Below are 12,225 nucleotides of genomic sequence, written 5' to 3' on the forward strand. Positions count from 1 at the left end.
TGGATGGTTACAGGGGCCAGGGCTTCCCTTTCCCGGACCCGACACCAGCAGATGTCTCGGGAACACAGCCAATGCCCAACACGGGATCTGCCCATCCCTCGTTTGTGTGCACTCCTCTCGACCTCCCGCCACAACAGCATGGCTTCGATGGCCGTGCAGCGACATTTCCTTATGGGATTAATGCTTCCCTGAACTCGCGAGGTTTCGAACACCCTGAACGATCCAGCAGCAGCGGTGACGCTGCTCAAAGAGCCTCCTCTATCAACGATGCAGCTCTATTCAGCGATCTTTTCGCTCAGGGTCACGAAGCAGTTTCAACGGTGGGGGGATCATCCTGATGTATGCCCTGCGCTGATGAAAACAAAGGATCTGCAGCGTGCAAACCACTTCACCAAAGACACCTCGAGTTGGCAAAATGTGCTCTTTTCCTGCAGCGACCACCTGAGGATGAAGCGGCACTGCTGAAGGCACGCCAACTTCAGGACAAAAACAAACGGGCGCAGCAGAGGTGAGACTTCCTTCCCGAAGTGACCTCGAGGTTGCTCAGTCACTGGTTGCTATTTTGCCGAAGCAGAAAGCGCAATGTCTGTTGAGACATGCTGAGACCGCTTCTTTTCGGTGCTCCGCAGGTATAGGGTGCGTCAGAAGGTACGTGCAGCACAAACTTTGTTTGCAATTGTTGCAATACAAGGCCGCATGCAAGTGCATTTGTCTATTTTTCCACCACCTCCTTGCCAGCAGAGAAAATCCAGCAAACAACAGACGGAGGGTAATGCAGCAGCAAAACGATGCGGGAAAAAATGCAGGAGAAGATGGAGGACTACAAGAAGCAGCTGGATGGTCTGAGCCGCAAAGTGGATCAGCTCATGGCGGAGAAGGCCTCACTGGAGACCAGGAGTGAGTGCCAATTATTTCCTGTTCTCTCTGTCATGGGGCTCATTGTCATGCAGCCCCAGAGGGTCTCATCAGAGAGGGTTCGGGGTGAATTATACAGGAATGATTTTAACCCGACTACCCTCTTTGCTTGGAAGAGCCAGATACTTGGGGTAAATGAAATACGCATGCTAAGGGGGCTCCTTTAGCCTGTATTCAAATGGGTGTCAATCAAAGGCGCTGCATGCACTGGCAATCTTTCTACCAGAGAAATGATATTGTGCCTACGCACTGGCCAGACTTTTCTTTTATTGTCGCAATCTCATTCTTGGAAGAAATTTGGTGTTCGCAGCTCAATTGCTGGAGAAAGTGGTGCGCATGAAGGATGAGAAGCTGGATGTGCAGGCAACCAATCCTGAAGAGGTGTTTGCCCTGCTTCTTTGCTATTTCTGACTTACTGAGACAGAAAGTGCCATTGACTTGCCGAGAGTCTGCACTCCAGTAGCCATGTCACTTCACCGCAGCGCTAGTGGGGTGATCCAGCTGTGTAGAGTGACTCCATCTCACCTTGCAGTGTGTCCCACAGCTCGCTCATGTGGCAGGTGTCAGACATGAAGTTCCGCATGCTTGTTGCAGTCGCTGCACTGTGGAACGGAAAGCTCATAGTTTTGCATGCATGCATGCATGCATTGACAGCGTCACTCTTTGTCCTGCAGTATGTCAATGAGAACGAGTGGCCGATGCACAATCTGGCAATGAGGCGATCCGTGCACGATGTTCTGTCGCTTGCAAAGGGCGGCAATCCAGGCATAAGCTTGGATGACATGCGCAACACCAGCCCGCAGCAGGTGCGTTCCCTTTTTCCCTACATCACCATTACTTATGATTAGTAAAGCTGATGCCCCTGCTAGCGCTGTTGGCATTTTTGCATTACATGCCCTTCTGTGGTGGAAACGAGCTCACAGGTTTTGTATTGTTTGTTTTGGCATGCACATCCTGGAACATGTTCTGCAGCTGTTCACGTTGCAACTGTGCATGAAGCTCGCCTTTCTGGCATGTCCTGAGTAAGGCAAGCTCAAAGCATATTGAGACCATTGCATTCTTTGGGTTTCTTTTGTGCAAGGGCATGGCGCTGCAGACCCAGTGCACATGTGCCACGTCAGCAAAACCTGAAAAAATCTAAAAGAATCTAAAAGAATCTAGAAAATATCAGATGTGGGTGTTGGTGCAGATGGAGCAGTATCATGTGGAGGTTGTGGAGTTCCTGTCTCAGCAGTTGATCCACCCGGATGTGGACATTCCGGGCTCGGCTACCAGCGAGCTGGTCAACAAAATCGTCCTGGGAATGGTACGCTCTACTCTCCCAGGATACCAGCCTGCTTTTGTTGTACAGCTGATGTGTGCAAGCTGTGCTTTGCTGTGCTGTACTTAGTGCCTCTTGAGAGAAGCACTGATATTTTAGATTGTTTTAGATTGTTTTAGATTCTTTCAGGTTTTGCTGACGTGGCACATGTGCACTGGGGCACCACCAAGGATATGTAAACGATCTATTGGCTTCTTGGAGACGACAAGGAATGCGCTCCAAAGATGTAATATCCTTGCTCAGCTGAAGAGATACTGTGCCCACTGGGAAATCTACGCTGTGCAAGAAAATGTATATATTGAGACATGGAAGGGCGCGTTTTTCTGACCCCTGAGTAAAACTTTGCAGAGGGTGACGAAAATGATAGGGGCGAGGATGCATTATGCCACCATCCGCAAGAGCGAGCTGAAGTGGAAGAGTGCCAGTGTTCCCACTTCCAGCCACCCGTCCTGGATCAAAGCAATTGTGCGCGCCCCTCTCATCACCTGCTTATGTGCTGTTGACTCTCTGGCCAACAAACTCAGAGATTGATATTTTCTGATTTGCTTCCTGTGCCTCAGGATTGGGGTGTTCTGGTTTAACAGAGGAAACCAAAACCTCCGGTTTCAGGCCAGAGCAGACATTCAAACAAGCAACTTCTTTGAGACTCTGTTGCCCTGCTTATACATGAGCAGTTGCCACAGAACATAGGGTTCTATAGAATATGCATTGATCACCTTGTGAGATGGCAACACGAGCAAGTCATGAGCTGCTTTGCTGCCTCGCAGTCACACGTGGGCTTGAACTCGGAGCAGAAGCGGCAGCTGCTGGCGAGTCACCGGCGGCTGCTTGCCAAAATGGACACCATCATGCGCGAGCGGACTGGGGTGAGCCTCACTCTCAACTGTGAATTCACACATAAGATCTTAGCAACATGCATGACCCTCTGATCAAGACATTTACACTCATTCAAGGCAGCATCTGCTTTATATTGCTGCCTAAGTGAAACCATTGCTTGGGGTATTCGACAATGGTGCGGGGGGCTGCTGAAATTGTGCAGCCATGCACGAGCCTTCTGCATGCTTTTTACCCGGGTTCATATTTGCTTTTGGAGTTGTATTTGATTTTGATTTTGATTTTGATTTTGTATTCGTGTGTGGTGCAGATAGTGGTGGCTGTGGGGCTGGCGCTGCCGTCTGCTGACAGGCCCAGCATCAGCATCGACGACTGCGAGCGCTCTAGCGACAACTACCTCCAGCTGTGCCAGGTCAGCATGAGTCATCCTTCCTGTGACTACAATGTGTTGCCTTGCTTGATTTTGTGGATACTTCTGTCATAGGGGCATGTTGGGATGTATCACGCTTCTTGTACTGTTCATCATGCGTCTTGGTGAGTCATGCAATTCTGAAAGGGAAGAGGGTTTCAAACATAACCGTGAAATTCTGACAGAACACTGGAGATTGGTAAGAAGCAATTTCATGGAGCACAAGGGCTGCCATATGACAGTGCATGCCTCAAACAGGTGTCGGATGCTCTGAAGACCAGCCTGGCAAAGGAGCACCAGGCAGTCGTGCAGTTCTATGAAGAGACGCAGACAGAGCATGTGAGCTCCACATGCACCAGCCCTTGTGTAGTTTAAAATCTCTTACCCATCTGACCAAAGATCGATGAAATGCAACTGACGCACACTTGCCCAGGGGCGCACACAGCCGATCTCTTTGCTTAATTCATTGTGTCATCAATTCCCCGGGACCCCTGATCTATCCCCAAATACATGCAAGGGACACACCTGTGCTAGGCTGCAATTCGGTCCTTTTGCTCCCGGAATGCTGACGAATGTTTCTTGCTGTCCGAGCTAGCATCATGCCGCCGTTCATGTCGGGTCATGTATTTGGGTTTGAAGTTGGCTCCTGACCTGAAATTGATATTGTTATTGGACTTGAATGTGTGTTTGGCTGTGCGCAGTCGCCGCTGACACCGCTGCAGGAGGCGCGAATCCTGGTGGAGATCTTCCCGCACCGCTTTGAGACCCTGGACTTCTGCAGCATCCTGGCAACTCTGAAAAATGAGGTGGGTGACACGCAGAAGAGATTGACAGGCGTTTGCTTTCTCCCCATGCTCCTTGGTGCTGCTGTGCTGAGCAGATGTTCAAAGATACAATGCCCTGACGGACATTCAAGTGACATTCACTTTGCTACTGTGAATGTGCTCAATGCCGCTGTTGCCTATCATTCTCATCGTCTCCTCATGAGCACCTGCAGAGCAATTACGTGGGTACCAAGGGTATCAATTTGGATCACCAGAGCTCATGGTTTGACAGTGCACATGCACTTTGGTGATCCGCATTGATCACCAATCGCACGCTGGTTATCACCCAGCCCTGCAATTTTGGGAGGATGCCTCCTAATCTTAGTAATACGATTGTTCAAGTGTACTAACACAGTCAGAGCAGCTTGCTCAAGGCACTATAATTTAATTTTATAATGCAGGGTGCGGCGGCGCAGGGTCAGGGAGGGAGCGCCCCAGGAGCACCTTGCATAACCACCCGTACCGACCTGCCGCCAGCTGGCGCCACATCACCTTCTGCCGCCAAGGAAGCGGATTAGTCAACCGTGCAGCGCCTTCTAGAGGTCTCTAGCTCTGTTTGTGCTTTACTAATTTACGATATGTGTAGATTTTACACTCAGCTGATCGATAGCCGTGCCCCAGAAAGCGCCGCGACAAATGCAAGCACTGCATCTGTCACATTTGCAGTCGATTCTTGATGGTAGCCACATCTATGTCTGCATGTAGGTGTGGCTACCGCTGAAATTGGCTGACAGCTGCAGCTGTGCAGAAGATATTTTTTTGCAGTCTTTACAATGAGCGCTTTAGACACACTGCTTTGACGAGCTTGCGGTCTGCAAGCTCGAGACACGCTCACAAATTCATGTCCTAGTTCCCTGTTGCATTGTCATAGGTCCCCATCTGGGGATGCAAATTTAGTTGCACAGCCTGTAGCTGGGGTTTGCAGGCTTATACCACCTGCTTTATTGGATTGTTTGCGTAATGCTGCCCAAAGCGTGGTGCAGGTTCAGCCTTTTGTAGCATAGGGCATGTGGCTGTAGTGCCCATCCCTTGCTTGGGAGATGCGCTATGCAGCAGCCTCTCATGAACAATTATTGCTGTAGCACAAGTTGCTGCTTTGCGTGCGTTTGCTGTGCCTGGTTTCTTTGTGTGAGCGGGCATCTCTCTTTTTCGTCAAGAAAAATGCATTTGTCTGGGTTGATGCCATATTATATTGCCCTAAACAGGCCACCTTTTGGTGACTATGACAAGTTGAGTTAACATTTTTCAAGAGGGATGAGCTGTTGACATCAGTATGGCAAGAAAAAATGAGATTGGTTCATGGTCTGGGGGTTTTGAGTCAGCCTTTATCATCCACACAAATGGGTGGGTGAATGAGGTTTGCTGTGGGTCAAAGGTCTTTGCTGACTCATCTAATGGCTCTGTGGCAAAATGGTTTTGTGGAGATAATCAGAGCATGCAGAGCATTCGATGTTGTACCGTTATACCATAAGGCTCTGAGATTCAATTGTCTCAAATCCACAAGACCACCAGATTGCGGACCACATTTACTGACGATAGACTCAGAGTTCTTTTGACCTGGGGGTTTGTTGGGGGACTTTTAACTTTGTAGAAAAGACATCAAGCTGCTGGTGTCATTGTCGAGGTCACTGTATGACATGATGATCAGCAGTACATCGCCAGATGTCATCTCTACCTGGTTCTTACTCTGTAGCTTATTGCTGCCTCAGCCGCCGTGTGAAGTGTCGGCTTTTGGGCTCTGTGGTTACAAATTGTAACTTACAAGACGTGCTTCACCGCTGCATCAGAAGCAGAGTCTTATATATGATTATCAAGGAATGCAGAGCCTTTCTCCTACGGCCAGAAACGTTTCTGTGCAGTCTGTACAGTTAATTGCACAGACTGCACACAAATAATCTGCTGGCCAAAGCATGCAGCCATACAAAAACACATTGGTGTCTCCAGAACGGACTTTGCCGCTTAAAATGCGCAATTTAAAATAATGTTGCATTGGTGTACCACAAGGCATTTGCTGCTTTTTGGATGCTTGGGCACTGAGCGCAACTAGTCTCCAGCCGTCTCAAAGATTCGATATTCAGCACCTGATCAGACACTGCCACCCATGCCAATTTTGGGACAGTGCAATATTAAGGGCTTTGTTCACGACTTGCCCAAACTCTTCTACAAAATTAAAAAAGTCATAATGTTGTTTTTGTTTCATAATTTGTTTCTGACAAGCAGTGCAAGCACCATGCCTCATCCGTTCATACTTCAATCTGTAGACTCCTACTGCACCCTCTCTGGTGGGACAGGCGAAGCATTCGGTAGAGCTCATGTGGCATCAAGAAATTCCTGCCAGGCGTGTCTTGATTTCCAGCACCCCATCACTGGCGTGCGCCCACCACCGGTACCGCTGGCAGATCACAAATTTGGCTCACTCATCGGCTCATTGGCGGGAACGTTCGGGCAGCCCTTGCAAAACTTGTCATCTTCTTGGTGATATTTCCACACCCACGCTGAACATGCAGGTCGCCCTCTCCCGCGTGTGTTGCGACCGTTCAGGGAGACATTTGCTAAAGGCCCAAGGGTGAAGCCTTATGGAAACCGGAACAGCTTTAACAAGTTTAGCTGAATCACAGGAGCACCACGGTGACAAAGCCATTGCCGGCGGCTGCGGCCAGCTGCGCCTGCACGAATCGTGCCCCCTGGGAGTCTGCGAATGAGCTACCGCCAAAACCATTCTCCCCTGCCGAGATGTGAAGCGATTGACATTGCCTCCCCTGCCGCCCTGAAAGAGACAGGGGAATAATTTTATTCCAGCAGACTTAGGACTGTTTGGACATCCCAAAGCTCGTCAACCAGTACTAGCACGCAATCTGCAACTGCTCACAGAATGCTCCATGCGAGCACAATCAATTGCATGCCCGCACCGAACATGCAGTGGCTGCCAGTTGATATGGCAGAGCTGTCTGATGCAGGCCGCATCCAACTTGCCGGTCCAAATGGTGATTCAAATACAATCTCAAAATCAAAAATTTAAAAGACGGACGCGTACCAGATAGCCGGCGCCGCCGCCCCCGCCGCAAGGGGCGCCGTCTCCCGCGCTGCCGCCCGCTCCAAAGCCGCCGAAAGAGGAGGTGAGTCCGGTTGTAATGCCACCCAGGTACGTTTCCGAGCCGGTGACGCCTGCGGGCACATGCACTCTTATTTCATACGGATCTAACGCATCTTTTGACCGAAGGAAAACCCATCCGGCCACATTGCTGACCAGCACTGTCCACGCAGGCATTCCTGGACAGGGTTGTCTCAATTGCTAGACACAGTGACAGGCCCCAAGAGATGGAGTTTAGATATGCGCATGCATCCCTGCCGGCCTTGTCAGGTGCCTTCTTTGACAGCACTCTGCTTGGCCTTGGATGCAGAAATTGTGACCGCCATGCGTGAAGGCAGTGATTCCAGTTCGGTGCCACCCATGTCCAGTCAATCTGCTCCTTAGCATTCCCTTCACATCTCCTCAAGGTCCCAAGGCATACAACTGCAACACTCTCGGGGGGTACAACGCCATCACAGGGGGTCGTTACTATCTATATATGGGTCTATGTGAATCTATGCATTCCCCTTACACTGATGAGGATCTTTGTCTCTTACGTCAATCCACTGGTCTGGTCTCTGGTGAATATTTGTTCTTTTCACAGGCAACGATACGTACCAACGGTGCCGCCGCCGCCGCCGGCGCCTGTTCCTCCGCCGCCGCCGTTCCCTCCCAGACCGGGCTGCCCGGCCTGCCCGGGCTGGCCGCCTGCCGTCAGCGAGGCGCCGCCTGCGCCCAGTGATCCTTGTGAGCATCTGAAGTGAAATCCTGAGTGGAGTTTCAGCTGGAAGCCAACGTGGCTGGAAATTTTCCACTGAAGAAAAAGAGAGCACAAAGAAAATTGCGCCTTGAAGCATCTAGGCGTGAGTGAAGCCAACTGGTGGCAATCAAGTGTTCACCACAGCATGCCGACAACGCTTGGGCAGAACACACAGGCGAGATGCCGAGAGTTTCTTGCAACGTGGAATATGTGAAGATGGACAAAGAAACCCTGCCTGCGCCGCCGGCCGGGCCGCCGGCCACCAGCCCGGTGGCGTTCCCTCCGGCCAGCGGGGGAAAATTCCCGCTGGGGCCGCCGCCACCGCCGGCGATGACCAACGGCGTGGTGGAGTTTGGGTAGAGGAAGAATGTTGCGCCACCGCCACCGCCGCATGCGCCGGTGCCCGGGCCTACGGGCAGGCCGGTCTGGCCAACGATGATGGCGACCTTGGAGCCGCATGCAAGGCGCACCTGCACCATGCCATTGAGCGTTAGATGCTTCACTACAACCCCTCACTGCTATGATGCCACACCCTAATAAAATAGAAGGGAGCAGAAGCAGACTGTACGGCTGTGTCCAGATCGTGAGATGGCCATAAGCTCTAGGTGGAGATGCAGCAGGGGCCTTCTCTAGAGGCACCAGCACAGCACCATTGCAGCAGCAGTAACGAGACAAACACCCCGCGACAGCACATATGACTTTGATTTTTGAGGCGGCACGGCACGCAGATGCCCCAAAGGGGCGCACCTGGGCGCTCACGACGGCGCCTAGGCCGGCCGGCAATCGGAGGTTTCCGCCGCCGGCCGCGCCGCCGACGCTGATGTTGTAGCGGCCGCTCTGGGGCACCGTCCAGATCTGAACCCCATTGATGACGTCCAGGTACTCCTGGTTTTGCGTCCAGGGGTCTGCGCCAGAGGCTGCGAAGGTGGTTTGGACCTGCTGCAGCGTGGGCCCGGAGCGGCCGCCCGCCCCGGCGTTTGTGAATGTCACGTCGCCAAAGTCGTACAGGAACGCTGCGTGAGACAGGTGCAGTCAGCATTGCAGGAAGAAGACTGCTGCATGGCACACGTGCCGTCAGCATAAAGATAAGAAGTACACTGAGCGAGGAAGGTGCTATATGATGGAGGTACGTTGTATGAGGCTGGCATCAGCAACAAGGCGTGAGATAGTGGTCATCGGCATGAAGGAAGGAGGTACAGTGCGTGAGACAGACTTTGCCAGCACGAGGATATAATTACGCTGCTGGGACAGGCATCATCAGCAAATGTGCATTAAAATACCGGAGTCAGGTCTCTCTCTGCTTGCATTAAACAGAATACCCAGCAGCAGTAAAAGGGCATGCTGCATGTGAGCTTCTTCAGGGGATGTAGGGACCGCCTTTGTCTGGAGTGTTCAGGAAAACCTGGGCAATGCCTTTGTTGTGAGTATTCACAGAAAGGGGCTCACCGCATTGGCCGGTGGCGCCTGTGGGACCGGTATCTCCTGCGAGGCCAGTTCCACCTGTGTCCCCCTTTGCTCCAGTCGCCCCAGCGCCGCCACTTGCGCCTGTGACATCAATAACAAATGCATAAGTGGCAAGCAAGCACCATGTGAGGCTTATCTACAGGCTGCCAACGCAATACTTTGTTGCTGTGTCAGATCAGCCCATGAACAGCACGAGATTCTCCGTTTGCAGGACCCAACGATAATGGCAGGCAAAGCAGTTGCAGTGTGTCCTGCTTGAATTGGGCTTTTTCATCACATAAGCACCGACCTGTCTCTCCAGTAAAGCCAGTTGCGCCGGTATCACCGCGCAGCCCTGTGTCTCCAGTGAAGCCTGTAATGCAGAAGCAATAATGTCACAGGAATGCAAGGGTCAAGAGGAAGCACATCTTTCACCATTCATCAACTCAGAGCATCAGCCCGCATGCATGATAGGCAGTGCTCACAACTATAATTACCCCGAGAGGAATTATCAGGGGATGCTAATCTGACTATAAGTTAAATTGGAGTCCCCTGAATTTACATCTGTGGCGCCAAGCCTATCAAATTGCATGCTCTTTGTTACTGCCAGCTGGCAGGGCAGTCTAACGTCTTCCAGCAAGCCAGAACTGCAAAAAGCAAGCAGCTCTGCCACACTGGATCTTAATCTTATCAAGGTGCAAAGGCTGAGCTTCTCACCCTGGGCACCAGTCCCGCCAGTTGCTCCAGTGAAGCCCGTAGCGCCGGTCACAGCGGTCCCATCCGCGCCTGTGAAGTGAAGCCCGCAAAACGTGACACAACTCTGAGTGGCCGTTTACACACATGCAGGGCTCCCTCCCACTTTTGCTCAATCCCTGATAGTTCCCCAGAAGAGAGCACCCTATTCTGCTTTGCTGAGGGAGGCTGTAATGGACACTGCTGGGGCAGAGCTGGGCATCCAACAGCTGCATTCTGTGCACAGAATGCAGCAGGGTTGCGGGTGTACGTAGGTGCCGGCACATGCCACAACACTGCCAAACCTTTGCAAGGACAAGGGGATAAACAGCTGGTGTGAGACATGTGATGCTTGTGAAGTGTTCCGGTGGGTGCTGGGGAGATCACAAGCAGAGGACAAGCGGATTGGAGTACAGCACCTGTTGCTCCATTTTGCCCTGTGGTCCCATCTTGTCCGGGAGTGCCTGGTGTACCCTTCAACAAAGCAAGCAAACCATCATCTCAGCTACATCCGCTGTAAACCCAACAAATTTTGCAAGACTCCTTGGCAGCCAGCCAGGCTTGCACTGGCCGATGCTACCACGCGCCAGTCTGCAGCCGACAGATTTGACTCTGCATGCCACAAAGGTATGTACTGCTATCTTGACTTCTCTAGTAGAGCTGCAGCACAGTTGTATTTGCCAGGGATTGATCATGATTGGTGCTGACTCTAATTGTCAGTCAGGTCTGCACCGTAATCAGCCTGGATTGTCGCATTAGGCAGCTCTACGACAATTGCAATATGGTTAGTCCGCTCACCATAGAGGAGCACCTAGAAAGGTGGGACAGTCGTGTTATGGCCTGCCCAAAAACTAATCGAGCTGCAAACACAGGGGCTGGGGAGCTCAAGACAACGGCAAACTTACAGACAGATGGCGATTATTGCTCAAGCAAGGGCCTACGTGCGGACCACTCTAGTTCATGGCCAGGAAAAGAGGGCTTTCATCTGATGCAGATGTGCTGAGGTTTGTGAAGTGGGACTCACCGAGCTCCCATTGTTGACCTGGCGCTTTAGGAGGTCAATTTCAGCCTGGAAGGCCTGAAGCTGGGCCTCCACTGCTGCAAGCCTGGCAGCTTTAGCAGCGTCATCGGCATCTTCTGCAGCTTTGTAGGTGTGAAATGCCTCTTTGGTTAGGGGCAACGCGTTTAGGAGCGCTGAACCGCCATCGGTGAAAAAGTCCGTTATGTTCGCCCCATCTGCATGGACACATATGCGTGTGATGTCCGCAAGGTCGTGGTCGTGCAAGCCACAAGCTGGGAAAGCGTAGGCCAAAAGGAGTCGTCTGGGACACAATCAGCAGATAATCAGCAAGACTTGGGCTTTAAATATCGTAAGGGATGCTACTGATGCTACCGAATCAAGCAGAATAGGCAATAGAGCACAAAGAGAAACCGTGAGTATACCGGCAGCATCGAAGTTGAGACTGAGCACTGCCCCTGCTATGACGGCGTTGAATGCAAACTTCAGGATCCCAGCTGCAAGCGTACATGTGCGACTTTTCATCCTTCTTCGTTGCCCTGTGTCAAGAAAGGTAACCCTATCCTGCACTTTGCCTTAGAAAAGAAGGAAGGTGCAGCACGTTCTCCGAGGTCTCATCGCCGCGCAACTCTGTCAGTTTCTGCAGAAAAACTATCATGATATTATTCTATGCGTCAGGCAGCAGTTGAGACGTTTGTGAAGAGTCCATTCTGTGTTCCGGGAGATGTGTCATCCTTTGACTGGTCAAATTGAATCCCCGCCACGTTAAATTACGTAAGTAAAAGGAGAGATTGCTTTTATACTTGGTAAGCTTAAGCAAAAATAATGAGCTTTTATTGCTTCACTCTCGGGCGGTGGATATAATTCCAAAGAGTTCTCCTGGCTTTTTCCTGTATCAT

The 12,225-nt window shown here is 51.4% G+C and overlaps 2 protein-coding genes across 2 annotated transcripts; one reads left to right on the forward strand and one right to left on the reverse strand.

The window, feature by feature from the left end:
- Positions 1-800: 800 nt before the first annotated feature.
- COCSUDRAFT_59519 (hypothetical protein) lies at positions 801-4,821 on the forward strand (the record flags this gene model as incomplete). The annotated part of the gene is made up of 9 exons (XM_005643521.1): positions 801-897; positions 1,226-1,296; positions 1,590-1,721; positions 2,105-2,221; positions 3,004-3,102; positions 3,381-3,482; positions 3,738-3,818; positions 4,181-4,285; positions 4,705-4,821. The coding sequence occupies 9 exons, from the start codon at positions 801-803 to the stop codon at positions 4,819-4,821; spliced, it is 921 nt and encodes a 306-aa protein (XP_005643578.1).
- A 2,094-nt stretch (positions 4,822-6,915) lies between these two features.
- Positions 6,916-11,851, reverse strand: COCSUDRAFT_44822 (hypothetical protein; the record flags this gene model as incomplete). Its single annotated transcript, XM_005643522.1, has 10 exons — positions 6,916-6,969; positions 7,338-7,468; positions 7,992-8,102; positions 8,456-8,603; positions 8,881-9,146; positions 9,264-9,372; positions 9,580-9,678; positions 9,887-9,949; positions 11,333-11,544; positions 11,752-11,851. 10 exons carry the CDS (start codon positions 11,849-11,851, stop codon positions 6,916-6,918), a joined length of 1,293 nt encoding a protein of 430 aa, XP_005643579.1.
- Between the last annotated feature and the right edge of the window lie 374 nt (positions 11,852-12,225).

Source organism: Coccomyxa subellipsoidea (assembly GCF_000258705.1).
Source record: "Coccomyxa subellipsoidea C-169, whole genome shotgun sequence".
NCBI lineage: Eukaryota > Viridiplantae > Chlorophyta > Trebouxiophyceae > Coccomyxaceae > Coccomyxa > Coccomyxa subellipsoidea.